Source organism: Oryzias latipes, chromosome 6 (genome assembly GCF_002234675.1).
Source record: "Oryzias latipes chromosome 6, ASM223467v1".
Lineage (NCBI taxonomy): Eukaryota > Metazoa > Chordata > Actinopteri > Beloniformes > Adrianichthyidae > Oryzias > Oryzias latipes.
The window spans coordinates 29,535,148-29,552,318 of NC_019864.2; the positions used below are offsets into that span (position 1 = coordinate 29,535,148).

A 17,171-nucleotide genomic window follows, 5' to 3' on the forward strand; every position below is an offset into this window, starting at 1 on the left:
CTCTCTTCCAAAACCTGAATCTGTTCAGTGTGGAGCTGTTTTCTAGCCACGGAGCCAAACTGGAATCTAAAATACGAGTGTGGAATAAGCTTGGATATAATTTTTTTCTTTTGGATGAGGTTGTGATCAAAGTCTTACCGTCATGGACAGGAGTTTGCCGTAAGTGAGGTGTGCGGGAATGTGGTCCGGCTTGGCTCTCAGCGACTCTCGGTACCAGTGCTCGGCTTCGCTCAGCTTGTTGAGCCTCATGTAGGCCTCCCCTGTGGGGGCAAAGCATGGGGACCGTCAGCTGCACTTCTCTGGACAGACTGGGTTAGGAGCAGAGGTCACTAGAACTAAAAGTGCCATTTGGTCCAGTTTCTTACCGACCAAAACCCAGCAAGAACCACAAAGTCCCACCTCATTGTTTAGAAAAATAAACCGGGTTTGAAGTCCATTATGTCATTCATTTAAAAAGTAGCTTGTAAACATTCACAATAATTCAAATATAACAATGTTCTATTTCTATTATTACTTTTGACAGCAGCACATGCAGGGTATATTTAAAAAGAAAAATGTCTTGTGTCAAATAAGATTCTGCAGTATTTGGATATTTATTTTATAGTCCCACTCCGCTCATCTTTTGATCTTTGTTCAAAGCATTAATTATGATTGTCGTTTTTAGCCAAAAAAAGAAGCATTTTCCAGAGCATAGGGTCTGTAGGAACAGAGCATCTCCGCCCCCACTTCTCCTCCCCACTGCTAAGAGCTTGGAGCAGGGAGCTTGACACGCTCAACGCATTTTCTGATTCACAATAATTTTGATAAAGAAATCCTACAGAAATGCAATTTTGAGGTTTATTTTCTAACATACAGTGGGACAAAAAAGTGCCACCAATTGTGCAAGATCTCCCGCTTAAAAAGATGAGAGCTTTATCATAGGTATACCTCAGCAATGAGACAAATTGAGAAAAGAATATCCAGAAAATCCCATTGTGTGATTTTTTTTTTTTTTTTTAAAGAATTTGTGTGTTAATTATGGTGAAAAATAAGTATTTGGTCACCAACAAACAAGCTGGATTTCTGGTTCTCACAGACTTGTAACTTCTTTTGGATCTCCACTCCTGTATTAATGGCACCTGTTTGAACTGGTTATCTATATAAAGACATCTCTCCACAACCTCAGACAGTCACACTCCAAACTCCACTATGGCTAAGACCAAAGAGCTGTCTAAGGACACCAGAAACGCAATTGTTGACTTGCACCGGGCTGGGAAGAAAAAGGTATCAAAAAAAGAAAACTAGGCTTTAAATGGCATTTCTGAGTATTTCTTTTTTCAAATCAGGAGCAGATGAAAAAAAAAACGGCTTTTAAAAACATTCTCTTTTGTGATGCAGCAACTGAAATGAGCGGGCCAAAGTCTACCTGCTCCGCTTCATTCTGATGCATCCACTGTCAGACATCCTTCATCCACTTCCTCGCCTGAGCTGGAATCAGGATCAGAACTGGACGGCGGGATAGCTCAGATATTGCTGCCACTTTTGTTGCATGGCTAATGTTAGGTTGAAGCTGTGAGGGGCTGTAAGCCAGAGGGGGACAGCGTGTAAACAAAGCAGTGATTGGAAATCAGTGAAGGCTTACTCCGCACCAATAGTCCCAACCACAACTCGGGGGCAAATTTTTAATGAACTCCAGCCAGTCTGCAGAAACTATGTCGTAGAAAATGGCAAAAGTTTTATATTTTGGCTAAAAACAGCGTCATCCTAATTAAAAGACCACTGGGAACACTTTGAAAATAGATCAGAAGATGATCGGATTGAGACTTTCAAAACACAATTTTCCTTGGAGTGGGTCTTTTAGAGTTTTGCCTCAGAACAGCAAGTAGACGTATCCCTTGTGCTCTCCTATAGGGTCCAGATGACCCCACCCTTACATTGACGTGTTCTCCCTACCATGACAAAGGTGGATAAAGGTGGAGAGGATTTCATGTAATCCATGGACACCAGTGAAGATCACAAATCATTGAAGAAAAAAAGGTTCAGAGCACTGTCTAGTGAGGTCTAGATGACCCCACTCCCAACGTTAAAGTGCATAGGATAGCTCAAGGGATAAACAAGAATTTGAGTTTGAACCTAATCTAATAATAATCCACTCTGACAACAGATCAAAACCTTTTTACCATCGTTTTTTTTTATGTGTGCGTTTTGGAGGGAAGGTAAATCTCTTGATGCCTCTTGATTTAGTGTAACGTCAGAGGTAAAAAAATAAAATAAAATAACAAAATACTCATGTAAGATCACGTAAGTGTAAAAACCCCACAAATGAATGACAAAACGTAACTAACAAAGCTAATATTTGTTTCCATTGTAAGCGGTTTTCCTCAAAGTCAAGGAGCTGGATGTGGCCCCGGAGCCTCAGGCTGCAGACTCTTGGGTTTAGAGATGAACAAGTTCAAAGCGAGTTTAGTAAGAAAGAAAATGATTTAAACTTTAGCTGCTTTGTAAAAAGCAAGATTTTGAGCTCTGATGCAATCCAACGCTTATTTCAGACTCATTTACCCCACAGATGTGATTTATCCATTCGCAGCGTCTTCTGCAAACACAAACCTCCGAATTCTTTAAAGAAATGAAAATGTTTTGACGTGGAACATATGAAAGTAGACATTTCTCACAGTGTCGGATAAGTGTGAAATTTTCACTAGCGCTCTCCCCTACTCTCCCCCGGCGTGTCAGACATCATCCGATACCTCCCCCACAGACGGGCCCGAGCCTCTGCCTGCAGACACCTGAAACAACAACGGCCACTCTTTCCTAAACTCCCAATAACCGCCGAATTATTGCAGGAATCTGACAACATGGGCTCCTTACACAACACAGGCAAGATCCAACCAAGAGCGCAGAGTGGGACTCTAACCTGCTGTAATTTGCTTCATAATTTGAGCTAAATCCAAACATGTGAGCTGTCAGAGAGCTAGATAAGTTGTTTGGACAAGAGTCAGCTGAGGTTTTAATTCCACAGGGATTAGCACCAAAACTCTGAGGTAAACAGGTGACACGCACCTAATCCCAACCGTTACAAATTTAGGAAAACAAGGTCTTTCAAAGGCATCAAGGCCTAACCTTTTCCTCCATTGTTTCTGGAAAAAAAAAAAGGTTTTTACAAACAAACTGAAGTGAAGGAAATGTTGGGAAAAACAGGATTAAGTTAAGTCTTTGTTAAAATGACAGAGGCAAAAGTTATGCTTGCAAACTTCTGCAGAAGCCTTCAGGATAACATCAGCTGTTAACGATCACATCTTTTACATAATTCATACACATTTATTTCTTTAGCTGTAGACTGTTTTATGGCTTTTAGGGTTTATCATTTATTACCCTTTCTATCTCCATCTATACATAACCATCTTAAACCCATCTTTTCATTGTTTTTATTTTATTGTGTTTTATGACTTTTTGTTGTTTTAATGTTTATGTCCTTTATGTAAAGACCCTTGTTTTCTATGCATGTTGATGAAATAGGCTCTACAAATCAAGTGATGAAGAAGAAAACTGTTTTGTTTTTAGAGTTAGGTTTAGTAATGTTTCATAATAGGGTCATAACTAAAAATTCATGCATTTTCCCCAAAAATCCATCATGCGATCCTGATGTTAAGCATTTATGTTGAAGCTCAAATTCCAAACCTTCATCCTCCTGCTCCTCCCTTCTAGACCTTAAGGACCCATTCCAGTGAAAATTGGGCTTGTAACGTGTTCTTGTGGCATTTTTCTGATGATGGAGGACATGCATAAAGAAAATGAAGCTTAAAATTGTATTTCTGAGTATTAATCTATTCAGATAGAAAAAAGAATGCAGCTGATTGTATTTGTGACGTAAAAATCTGCTGGGCAGGCCACTTAGACGCCCTTCCGCGCTCTCAGGAGCAGAAGCGGGGGGCAGCGTAGCAAATAGTCCCGCCCACAACTCAGAGGTGAATTGCTAATGAGCTCCTGCCGCTCATAAAACAACATAGGTTTTATGATTTATGCTAAAAACGGCATCATCATAATTAGAAGACCACTGGGAAGACTTTTTTCACTTTCCAATGTTTTGCACATTCAAAATTTGCACGACATCTTGTGGTTTGTTTTCTTGTTTTTTGTGTGTGTATATTTTGTGTGAATTTTCAATTTGCAGACAGCAAAGTAAGAATTTCATTGTGCAGGGAAACCCGTTTCTTACTGTGCTTATGACAATAAATCTTTGACAGTACATCAGAGGGCGATCTGAACGGATAAAAAAGGGACATATGAAGTTGTCAGCTGCAAATATGAATTGGATTTATCTGCGCTTTTCCAGACGCTCAAAGTGCTTACAGTGTGTCCATTATTCATTCACACTTGGTGATGGTAAGCTACTGTTGTAGCCACAGATGCCCTGGGGCAGACTGACAGAGGCGTGGCTGCCAGTTCGCGCCTACGGCCCCTCTGACCATCACCGGGACATTCATGCACATTCAAACACCAGTGGAGCTGCACTGGACGCAAGGAGGGTGAAGTGCCTTGCCCAAAGACACGACAGTTTAGCTTGGGAGAGCGGGGATCGAACCGCCGACCCTTCGATCAATGGACAACCTGCTCAACCCCCTGAGCCACTGCCGCCCATTTTAGCTTTAAAACAAATATTAATACATTTCAATTGGTTCGGAGCTCCTTTAATCCCCAATCCACCCATTTATCTTCTGCTTGTCTCAGATTCAGATGATGTCCGTAGAGACAGACCTCCTCTTTCCAGATCTCCTGGTGGGATCCTGAGCGTTCCCAGGCCAGTTGAGAGATACGATCTCTCCGGGGTGTCCTGGGTCAGCTGCTAGGCCTCCTTCAGGTGGGGCATTTCCATAACGCCTCATTAGGAAGGAATGTGGGTGGCATTTATGCCAGATGTCCGACCAGATCAACTGATTTTTATTGATTTGAAAGAGAGAGTGACAGCTCTGCTCTGAAGTCTTCTTGAATGGCCCTGAGTGAGACCTCAACATCCTCCAACTCTTAACCGCTTGTTGACAAAAAGATGATGGGAACAGAGATCTATTAATAAATTGAGGTTCTTGGTCTTCTGGTTCAACATTTGCCACATTGGACTGAACCGGTATGCAAGGTCTGCATTTCTGCCCAGACTGCACTGATCTGCCCTTTCTTTTCTTTTTTGTCAAACAAAACGTTCAAATCCTCCAACTGGGGAGGTGACTCATGTTGAAACTTTGTTCCTCCAGTCACTGAAACCAAAGATCTTCATCTGTAAATGGGTGTAAAGTCCTGTACAGCTTCATGCTGCTCTCAGACAGCCAAAGACGCAATCTCAACTTGTTTCTAGTCCGAAGAGCTGAAAACAAACATTCCTGAGCCCACCAGAGAGGGTTGGAGGGAGACCAGCGGCGTGCAGATTACCACCACCCTGATGACACACTTTGCTGGTTGGCGTCTGACAAGCAGCATGAGAGCAAAACGGGAAACTGATCTGAGCAGGTGTGCCCAGTGTGAAAATCAGCTCTGGGAGGAAACAACGGCAGGCGGCAGAAATCGCGCATCTCTGGCTTGGCGCCGGCGTTTCAGACGTGGCGTTTATCCTTCATGGGACCTGCAGCTTTCATCAACACTTTGACAGAAGCTCAGGAGCTCCGTCGTGTTGTGTGTTGCCAACACATAAACAGCCCCTTTGGCGTTTCCAAGCCTGGATGACAGGAGTCTCTGGTTTGAGGTGTTTGTTTGTGTCGGGTTTAAAGACAAACAGGAAAGGGGAAGAGCTGATGCCGGGGGGGGTCACAAGCTGAGCTGCTGTCAAAGTGAAAGCAAATTAATTCTGTTTGACATGATCTTGTAAATGTGAATCCGACTGATTATAAAAGGAGTTTAAAAAGAGAAATGGGATTAAAGCCGCAAACAGAGTTGTACGACCTGCAGGACCTACCCTCCCCTCCCCTTGCTGGATTTTTTTTGACCCGCCCCTGTCACCCCGATCAGAGCTGTACGAGACAAGTTCATTAAAAATAAACTTTTTCTTTTTCAAAATGGCAGCTTTTCTGTTAGTTTTATCTCTATAGCAACCATTTTATGTGTACCTGGGGGTGGCGAACAGGCCTATGGCTGTGTCCGAAATCCTACCCTACCAAAACACTATATAGTGCAGGACTTCCTACAGCCCTGGATTTTAAAACCAATTGGGAAACCATGCTCACTTTTTTTTTTAAAATAGTTTGACTTCAATGCATTGTGGTCTATATTCGCGAATGGTGAGAATTGTTGCACACTGTTTTTTTTTACTTCTGGGACATTTCTTGGGCACTCGATTTTGGAATTGTAGATTCAGACAGCTCTACAAAATGTTGAAGACACTATATACAGCACTATGTCGTGAGTAGGGAAGGAATTCGGACATGGCCATCGTCATTTTTTAAAGAATCAGCAAAACTGAACTCTTGGATTTTCTTGGCAACATAGGTTTTGTGTTAACCACACCCACGTTCCTAATATGGTCATATCATATGTCGTGTATTCAAATTTTTACAATATTTCGGTTAACAAAAGGTGCGAGAAAACAGAAGAACGCCACTTTTGCAATCTTGCCACGCTAACGCCAATAAAAATCTACAAACCCAATATTTCTTTCCAAATCACTTCCCAATGATGCTCGAGAAGTTGGGAGGCGATGGATTGAAATCCCTCGGAGGACAGATTTTTTTTCTAAATTCAAGATGGCAGCCTCTTCCTGAGACTTTTGTTGTGGTTTTAGACGGCGGTGGGATGTGTTTGAAGTTTAGTGAAGATTGCTTAAAGAAAAGTATTTTCCCAGACTGAGCAAAAATGAGAACCACCAAATTTTACACTTTGCCACAACATGGCTACCAAGCCATAGGTCGTGTAGCCATCCCATAATAATTTCGAAACGTCCTCCAGATATCTATAAAACGTGTGTTTTGGTTTCGTTAGTGAATTTAGAGAAAAAAAAAAGAACACCTTCTGAGGTTTCTCTTGCTGTGATGTCATCTTTTTCTTTTTTTCCGGGTGGGGGGTGGTGGTGGGGGTGGTAGATGTCTATGTCTGTCACAGTGCGACGTTAGCGACGTGTTTTCCTTTCTGTGGTTGAAGTTTTTTGTTCAGGGAAAGTGTTAATGGAGCCTCAAGTGCTTGAATAATTCCAAATGTTCAGTGAAAGTTGGACTTTTTCAGTATGATGTTTGTTTTATGTAGATTGATGTAAAGCCGCCAATTCTTTCCAAGTGCATCCAGAAGTAACCGCTGGCGATCCAGAAACAGGAGCTGCACTCACCCATCATGTTGTAGAGGCTCTGCGGCGCAAACTGTCTTGGCATTTTCTGCAGAGCTCTTTTGAACACGGAGAGGGCTTCCTGTGAATCGAATCAAAGGTTTGCGTTACACAGTGTGTAGATTTAGCAAGTGAAGCTGCATGTGCCATGCTGGGCTGCGTGAACACAGTGTGGAATTGGGGGGGTCTGCGTTGTTAAAACAGAGCATCATGGCTGTTAGGAGTGACTATAGCAGTGTCACTTCTCGACTCTGGGGCATGCGGCGTGCCGGTCTCCGGAGTTTCAGCAGCAGACTGACCTTCAGCTGCTTTATTGCTGAACCAAATGTTGTGGTTGGAGGTCAGGGGAAGTGGGACCCCGCTCTGCCTCCAGAATGCCAACAGCTTCTAAAAAGACCTTTTAATTGAATCAGCAGTTGTCTCGCTCGGCTCCTGATTGAATCAGCAGCATCACGGCTTCCACAAATATGAACGTGCAGCATCGGAAAACCAGCTCGCCTCGCCAGCGCCAAAGGGCCTTCGGGGACGAAACGGAGCGAATTTCTTGGAAACAGCCTGAGGAATATCTGTGCAGATACGACTGAGACACCTTCTCAACGTACCTTTATGAAAGCAAGAACGTTTTTAACATCCTCCGAAGTCTAGTTGAGCCACTTCCTGTGTTTTATCTTCTTAGATTTTTGTTTCTGGATCACGCAAAGAAGTGAGTTCCCAAGAGAGCCATGAGGCTGTTTATGTTTGTACCAAATAAGTATGATCCGACATAAATCTATGTAAATGTACAGGCGCTCAGTATGTGATGTTTTAATGATGGGGAGTGTATTCCATCCAAAAGAAATAGGAGCTTGATCCTATTTGACCAGGTGTTCACATTTGAAGGCATCATTTAACAAAAATGACATTTTAAATGTCCGTTTTAGTATGTTTTTGGCTTTTAACAAACACCGATAGTTTATCTACCAGACATGATGAGCAGAGAGATGGGATTTTTCTTGAGCGGTTACCTCCTGATGGCCATGCTCATGGAGCAGCTTCCCCAGGTTGTACAAGCAGCTGGTGACAGAGGTCTTATGAGCGTGCGGGTCCTTCAGGTTCTCGTCCGGGATGTCGGCGCATGTCAGGAAGGTGCGCTTGGCTTCGTCTGTGTGACCCCGATTCATCAGGATGATGCCCGTGTTCAAGTAGGCCGCTGTTGGAACCAATGAAACGCCAGAAACATCAGAATTCAGTCTAAATATTCAAGTTTGCTGAAATTCACGTCAAATTAAAAACAAAACAATGAAACCGTCTTCAGCTACAGATTTGTACTTTGCTTTCCAGCTTCATTCATGAAAATTGAATTTTTGCAACAGAATAAACGTGACTAACATCCGTTCATCTTTGGATCTATTTGAGATATATTTTGGCATTTTGTTATTTTCACTGTCACTGGCAAAAATAAACTCAAAAAAGTGGTCTGTGCAACAGTCACACATTAAAATTGACAACTGAATATAATAATATACATAAAAGTACATAAAAAGGGCGTCACTCGATGACTAAAACGGAAAATTTAAATCAGATTGCTGCTGAATAAATGTGCATTTGCCATTAATAATAGCAGGAGATGCAATTAATTTGTTAAAAATGCAAAGCCAGAAAAAAATGATAAAACTAAAGGAAAACGTCACATAACCGTTGCACAGTGTAAGCAGTCTAAAAAAGAAGTTCAAAATTAATGTTAATGTTTTTAGCCAAAATCAGGAAACTTGTGTTGGCACGGAGCAACTCCGCCCCCCTTACTGTCACCCATAATGGAGCTCTCTGTCTTCAGGCTGTCCAGCTTACAACCCATTAACAACCAATCAGCACGTTCCTTTCTTCTGTTTTTTTTTTCCTTCTACCGTCCAGCATATTTTCTCTGAAAACAAATGAACTCTTCTTCACAGGTTTTTTGTTTTAACTCCTCCCAATTTGCAGCGATTTGAATAAATACTCATGTAATTTTTGGCTCCAATATTCTAGTTTTTGTAATATGTCCACCATCAGGAAAAAGCCATAACAATACACACAAAACACAATTTTTGTCGGAGTGGGTCTTTAAAATAAAAGCAGAAGCTATGATTCATGAAGTGCAAAAATGGTGAATGGTACATATTGCTTTCTTACGTTTATAGAAGGTCCAAAGCGCTCTACAGTCTCAGTCCCATTCACTTATTTAAACACACAATCTGACACTGCCGCACATTTGGAACCACCAGGACCAATGTGGGGTCCAGTGTCTTTCCCAAGAACACGTAAACAAACGGGCGGGCAAGACGGGAACCTAACCAGCGGTCTTCCAATCAGAGGTTGACCAGCCTACCTCTGCACCCCCCAAAAAATATTGGAGAGTCCCAAAATCTGCCAGAGGACGCAGAAGTTACTTGAGAACTTTTGTAAACTAGAATGTAGACTCAAAATCATTTTTTGCAGGTTTCACATTCTGATTGTCGTTGGTTCAGTGGGATCATGTTTTAAATGTTCTATACTCTTTTTTTTGTTATTGCAAATTAAAATGACCTATGGATTTATTTAAAGTTGATGAAACTCAGAAATGCAAATAAAACACTTCAATTCTAAAATGTATATAATAATGATTTTAAATTGAAATGATGTTTCTGACCCCCCCCCCCTCATTTTGGGCTTTTTGTGTGTTTTTCCCCCCGTTTTTTTTAGAAATGCTGATTTAACAAAACTCTTGGTCACTGCACACTTTTAAGCAGCTCTGCCTCCATAATGCTCTCACAGAGCGGAGGCAGCAGTCAGCAGACATTTCCATCTGAATGACATTTGCATATGAACAAACGGCAAAAGCTGTCGTAGATCTTCTTCAGGCTGTTCTGCATGTCTGACGTTGGTCTGCATCTGTGAGACACTTCAGAGGCTTTTAAACTTCCCCCTGATTGGTCGACGATCGATGCGTGTTTGCATGCAAGGAGCCTCTGTGGACCTTTCTGTCTAAACAAACCCCCATCAGGTCCGGATGGTGGAATTCATCAACTGCAATGAGATCAATGTGCAAGACTTCTCAAAATACTGCTGATGGTAAATGAAGTTCAAGAGGAGTGGAGGACAACTTTACTGTTTTCTTTTCCCATTTTTTATTTGACTACCTAGAATTAATGATTTAAATGATGAAAAAAAAAACATTTCCAAGTAAAGCATTTAATATATTTACCCAGATAAAAGCCAAAACAACCTAAAAAAGCTACAACAGTCAACCCCTAAGCAGACAGTGAGAAATGCTTTAACCTTGTAAGCACAGAAAAACAGCCCACCATCAGTTCAGTCTGGCTTTAAAGGGCTGTCTGCCTAATTAATGAACACTGTTATCAGCCACAACAGAGTGCATAATTGGTGGCTAAATGAGAACTTCCCTGTCCAACCAGGAGCGTGATTAGAGGTATAATTGACCCAGAAGAAAGGGATGAGGCGTTTTGGATGATCTGCTGATGTCATTGACTGATGCCTGGAACAATGGGGAGCTAATATACTGTCTGATCAGGTAATGGTGATTTATGTTACACATCTGAGAGGATAGATGACCCCCCCCTAAAGAAAGTAAGAAGAGAAAAAAAAGAACACAACAAACTATTTGATTTAAAACCTTGTTTTTTAGCATTCAAGACATTTTATCCAGTTTGAAGTTGTTTTCATTTCTCTTTGGTCTACACCTTTCAAAGCCTTCTCAATAGAAGTTTAAGAGCATTTATGCTCATTATTTTGGAAACAAAACATTCAGATTTATTTTCTAAGAAGTGACATGGCCTTTAAATCCAGGCTGTGCTTGATTGTCTTAATCTGCCTGACAGCAGAGGCTTCTGGGATCCATCTCTTTGTTTCAAATGACCGCCGTTCTTGTTCACCGTTGCCTGAATGGAGCAGCACAACCACAAGAGCCTGAAATCGTCAATAAAAAACAGAATAGCTGTACTTACAAGCCAGCGTTGGCCGGCTCCCAATGGCCAGCTTATAGTAGTGGAGGGCCTCTGAGAACTTGTTGCTCTCCTGGAGCAGCAAACCACTGCAGCAGATGAGAGAGATTGACGGTGTCATCACAGTGGAGCTCAACAGACGGAGATGTCTGAAGTTAAAAGCTTCTGATAAAGGGGACGTCACTGTGAGTAATCAGGAGATGTCCCCTCAGTGCCCTACCCGCCAATTTTAACCGCACCCCCCTTAGTACACACACCCCTCCCCCCTCAATATATACATCCCAACATAAACACACACACATGCACACACACCCTTTCAAACACACATACACGCACACACATTTTGCAAGGAAGGTGGGACCTGGGTCCGTCTGTCCCCTGCCTCTTCCCTGGTGGGGGGTACGGGCCCCTTTGCAGCGGCGGCCGTGTCCCCGGGGTGCCGGCTTTCTGGGCCCGGCGGTGCTCTCTCCGCGCGGTGGGGGGGTTCACATTACATCTGAGCCGGGGTTTCTGGTCCCTGGGGGGTGGGTTCTGGTCCTTGCTCCTGAGTGCTGGGCCCCGCCAAATTTCCAACTGTGGCCGAGCCTGGTCGGGCCATATTTACAACACCCCTTGTGGGCCCTCTTTTTTCCCCGGGGTTCCCCCCTCCTGGGCGGGGGCGGCAGGCCCCTGCCTCGCTCCTCCCTGGACCAACCGTGGGCCGGGCGGGTGGCTGCCTGGAGTGCGGAGCGGGTCTCCCTTGGGGGGTCCTGGCTCGTACCTGGGGTTGGGGCGGGGGGATGCCCGGAACTCCTGGGTGGTGGTGGGGTGCTCGTTTGGGGCTGTGGGCGTCCTTCTCCGGTGGGGCCCTGCGTTGGGTTCTCCCGGCGCGGCGGGGGGGCTGCTCTCCTGGTGGGGCTGGGGCGGCGCTCTCTTTCCCTCCGTGCGTCCCTGCTCTCTGGCTCTGGGGGCCTTGCGGCGGCCCTGCTGGCCCTGGCCTGGGTGGCGGGCTTGGTCGCCCGGGCGGCGGTTGTTCCCTGCCGGTTCCCGTGTGGCGTTGGGGGATTCCGGCTGCCGCTGCTGCTGCGGTGGGGGTCTTGGGGTGGGGATGGCTGGGCACTCTCCCTCCTTCTTTTCACGTTCCACCATCCATTTTAGAAGAACATAAACACTCACCTGAGCACTGGTGTTAACTCACCTTTGCACTAATAGTTTGCATGATTGAATGAATGAAAGATTTCACACTAGTTGGTTTTAAGGCATAAGTATGCGTTCGTGAACACTATCTGTTTTGTGTACATGTCGACAGGTGGACATTTTTGCAGCTAGCAGGTGTGTTTATAACATTTGAGTGTGTGTGTGGACAGGCTCCGCCCCTTTTTTTTTTTTTTTTTTTTTTTTTTTTTCTACATTTGAACCTTACCATAATGATTAACAACCAGTAAACTTGTTGCTTTATGCTGCTTCATGGTCTTATCCCCCTTCCCCTCCTATTATCACCCCCTACCCCCCCTCTCTCTAACGTCCCTCTCTCTTCTTCCCCTCTTTCCTTTTCCGTCCGGTCCAACACCAAAGATTTTCAAACATGATTGAAATTAATAAAGTTTGGCCTCAATTACAAAAGGGGTTTATTCAGACATACCTTTGGTTTGTCTGAAGATTAATAACCCCTCTTGTTAAAGTAAAATATGTCCAACCCAAGAGGCCCTCAGCTCTCATCTGTCTGCCCAGCTGTTGGACAGGACAAGTTAAAAAAAAAAAAAAAAAAAAAGCTTCTGATAAAGTGGAAGCAGGATTTGTACTAATGACAGACATTCAAACAGTGACGGGATGGGTCAGCGCTCTGCCTGTTCCCCATAGACTACTGTCCCGTGGTTAATAGTGCTGTCAGGAGAACAGCAGAATAAAAGGCCAGATTGCACTTCTGCACAGAAACCCCTCCAGATTGATGAAGCTGTTCAGGCCCCTCCAGAAGACCAAATAGGAAGCAGAAATGCGATGAAAACTCACAGGTTATACAGCATGTCTGCCATGTTGCTGCGGTAGTACAGCGCATTTCTGTAGGCCTGCTCCGCTTTCTCCATCTTTCCTTGGCTCTTGAGGACATTTCCAAGGTTCCCCCACGCTGTTAAAAGAGCAGAAGTTAGAGATGAAACAAAAGCCAACAGTGTTATTCCATTTGGTTTCCAGAAGCTGGATGGCACCGGCAGGACAGGGACAAAGACGAAACCGTCTTCTGCTGTTCAAAGCCTCACGCTGCCTTGAGTTCACTGCTTTGCGATCTCTAATGATGAAGCAGTTCTGCTGCAGCTGGAGTTCTAGTACAGAGATGCCTCACAGGGGGAGTTTCATGCAAGAGCAGCCTCTTCCTAAAAGAGGGTTTAAAAAGAAGACCACCGCGGCGCCATTGAAGACAGGTGATGCTAAATGACAGGTGATGAAAGGCTGAAAGGAGCTTTGGAATACAGAAGAACATGCATAAGGTTTTTAAAAAAGCATTTTACATAAAAAAACAACAGAAAAATGAATTGTAATTGAGCTTTATGGCTAAAAGCTGCCATCAAATACAGACGTAATGAGACTTTGAAAATTGAGTCATGAAAGCTTTTTGCAGCACATTATGAGAGCGTTTCTAGCAGAATTAAGATTATTTTTGCTTTGCTAAAAATCTGTTGGGCTAATTTTCATTCTAATATCGTTAGAATAGCAGGCGGAACGCCACTGCTGCCAAAACAAACAGCTGCCACGCCTCGGTTCTGCCGCACAATCTGAAAGGGAAATTAGCTCCACGGGTCCCTCTGCTTCCCTGGTTCGCTCCCCGACAAACAGCGTGGTGAACTGGACAGAAGGCTGTGTGGGATGACCTTTTCATGGGAATTTTTTGTTTGGAATAATTAAATTAAGATTTAAAGCCTGAATCTGGGAGATGGGGGGGGGGGGGGGGGGGGGGGGGGCAACTAACCAGCGGTTGGTGTCGTTAATCAGACCGGATGTTGGATTAAAAAAAATAATAATAAAAGGGCTCATCAGGACTCTCATAATTTGTTTTTTCTTTTAATATAGGTTGGAATGATTTTTAATTTCCTGCAGATAAGGTTGATGCGTAATACGACGCCTCATCCATTAATGTTTTTGGATCAGAGATGCACAATTTAAAAGCTTAAGCTCATATCTGATCAACTAAAAATGTAAGACGCACTTAGTGACAATTAATGTAAATAAATTGAAAATACAAAGTATCCTTTCCCTGCACTTTAAACTCATTTTTATCATTTAATTTTGCACCTTAGAAAGAATTCTGTGGCATTTAAAGACCCACTTAAATGAAAATGTTCTTGTGGCATTTCTTTTTTTGGATATATATACTAGCAATTTTGTATTTCTGGGTTTTATTCAAATCATTGTGAATCAGGTGTTGTTTGAAAAAAAAAAAAGTTTATTTTAAGTGTTTTTTGTGAATCTACTTAGTTAAAAAAAAGTCTGTGTGCAATCTAAGCCTTACCTTTAGCAGGGTTGACATAAATCCCTGACTTGTAGAGCATCTCCTCGTTCTGCCAGTCGCGGTTCCTCAGAACAGTTTTGATACCAAACAGCAGTATCAGTGCTGCACTGCAGCATACCAGCAGTCTCCTGCAGAACCGGTGGCGCAGCCGGATGTGCACGGACCTCAACCCCGCTGCAACCAGCAGGCAGAAGCCCATGCTGGGTATGTACAGGACTCTCTCCGCGATCACAAATCCCACATAGAAAAACAAGTTGGTAGCGGGCAGGAAAGGGATGGCCAGGAGGCCCAGAGAGAACACCACCACGTTTTCAGTGGTGGGCAGAGAAGTCCTGCTCTCGTTGTGCTTTTTGGTGCCGTTTTGTGTGTTGTTGAAGTGCTCTTCAGCATGAGAGCCACTCGCGCTGTTGCAATGATGACTGTATCCATTACTGTTCCCGTTTCGTCCGTTTATATAATGATGCGCTTTCCCGTTGGTGTCTCTACTCTGGACCCTCTGCTGTTTCCACAGACCAAACCAGGCGAGCAACAGCAGAGCAGCGTAAAAAACGAGGGTTTGAAAGTTCCTCCAGTCGGCGAGGCTCCTGATCAGAGGCAAGGCGTCCATCGACCAGTCGAAGCTGAGAGTGTTGGGGCAGAGGAGGAGCCAGAAGTTAATGGCAGGCAGGTGGAAAAAGGTCAGGGTCCTGGTGAGGAGCGAAGGCGAGTCGGCTGCTGGGTTGTCGGAGTTGGAGAAGTTCGGGGGTTTGTTGCCCATCCAGTAGAAGCGGGCGGCCAACAAGACGACGCCCCAAGCTGCCAGCAGGAACACGCTGAGCAGCAGGTGGAGGTTCTTCCTCTGAAAAACACAAGAAAACACTAGAAATCAAACTCCATTTACTTTGACCCACATTGATAAAGATCTAACATGCACTTCATCATTTGAAAATAACTGATGAGAAATGGTACATCCAAAACTTTCAGCTGTGAGAGGCGTTATATGGCCCCCAGTCGCTACCCTCCACCTTCGCTGCCCCTGCCACCCTGCAGAAAGTTCATTAAAAAATACTCTTTTTTTTTTTTTTTCTCAAAATGGCAGCTTTTTAATTGGTCTCATCTCCATAGCAACCAATTTAGTTTTTGGTCCCCCAGCGTTGAATAACAGGTCTGTCGTTTTTAGAAGAACCTGCAAATGTAAATTGTTGGATTTCCTTGGCAACGTGTGTTTGCTAACCACGCCCACATTCCTAATATGTCTATGTTGTCAATTATTATTATTATTATTATTTCTACAATATACTGGTAAAATATGTGCAAGCAATAAGGACACGCAACTTTTTGCAAGCTCGCCAAACTAACACTGATAAAAATTTACAATTTCTATTTCCAACATTTTCTCCCAAGTAGCTTGTCCTGATTTTGCGAGAGCCGGAGGTAAAACCTTTCTAGGTCCCACCTCGATTCTTCTATTGTTGTACCGTCTGTTTCATTTTTTAGGACTGTTTCTCTCCCTGGGATGTCATTTTAATTGATTTTTTTTTGGAGGAGGGTCGCTCACTATGCCTGAAATTCCTTTAGGTGCATGCACATTTTGGGGAGTTTTGGAGTTTGTGGCCGGGGTCAAATTTTCACTCACAGGCGCAGAAGAATTGCAAAAACAATCTGGTCCTTGGAGTCCAGTACTGCTGCGGGATTTTATGAAATCTAATTCCCAAAAAGATCCCCTACATTTTTTTTTAATTATAAATCAGAATGGCAGTGGATTTATCACAGAGGACTTAATCTTTCATCCAAACCTCATGGTCTCTGTAAGCAAATCCAAACCAACAGCAATATGAACTCCATCCATCATTCAAGGGAGCTGATATGAAACAACCTGTGGGAAAATAAAACGGTGGAATATTTTCACTGTACTCTAGCAGGTCCTTGAAAAAGGGTCCTGGGGTCTTCAACTTCAACTCAAAGAGGTCCAGTTGGAAAAAAATTCTTGAAGTTAATGATGTCTAAATGTTTAGTGTAATATATTTTTTAGTCTGCATGTAATTAATACCTACTGTAACTCTCACCTCAAATGAATTCAGTAGAATTTTTGACAGAGAGGGTTGGAGGGACGGCAAACTGATCCCAGCAGGTGTGCCAAATGTGCAAATCAGCTCCGAAAAAAAGAACTTCTGTATTGGTTGAGCTGTTCGATTTAAAATAGAGGCGCCTATTATGTTAGTTTTGCATCAAGTTCGGATTCGGGTTTTGGGTCCCCATGACCCAGCTTCTGGGTCCAGATCCGGACCGCTGTACACTGGTTGGTGACCCCTGCCCTAGAAGCCTGCTCTGAATCTTTCTTAATGTTCATGTTGGAGAACAAACTCTAGAAAAACAGTTCGCTAAAAATGAGGCTAAAAATGTATCAAAAATGAATATATTATTAACGAATAAGAGAAATGGCTTGTTTTATAATGTAAGATGCCTGAATCTGAATCTC

At 43.4% G+C, this 17,171-nt stretch overlaps 1 protein-coding gene across 1 annotated transcript in view; it reads right to left on the reverse strand.

The window, feature by feature from the left end:
• The window catches only part of LOC101161726 (transmembrane and TPR repeat-containing protein 2-like), a 107,956-nt gene that overhangs the window by 18,641 nt on the left and 72,144 nt on the right, over positions 1-17,171 (reverse strand). The window contains exons 3-8 of the mRNA XM_023956084.1: positions 14,714-15,551; positions 13,222-13,336; positions 11,236-11,321; positions 8,281-8,465; positions 7,280-7,358; positions 139-260 (exon numbers count right to left, since the gene is read on the reverse strand). Coding sequence (XP_023811852.1) covers positions 139-260; positions 7,280-7,358; positions 8,281-8,465; positions 11,236-11,321; positions 13,222-13,336; positions 14,714-15,551 — 1,425 coding nt within the window. The remainder of the gene's footprint in view (positions 1-138; positions 261-7,279; positions 7,359-8,280; positions 8,466-11,235; positions 11,322-13,221; positions 13,337-14,713; positions 15,552-17,171) is intronic.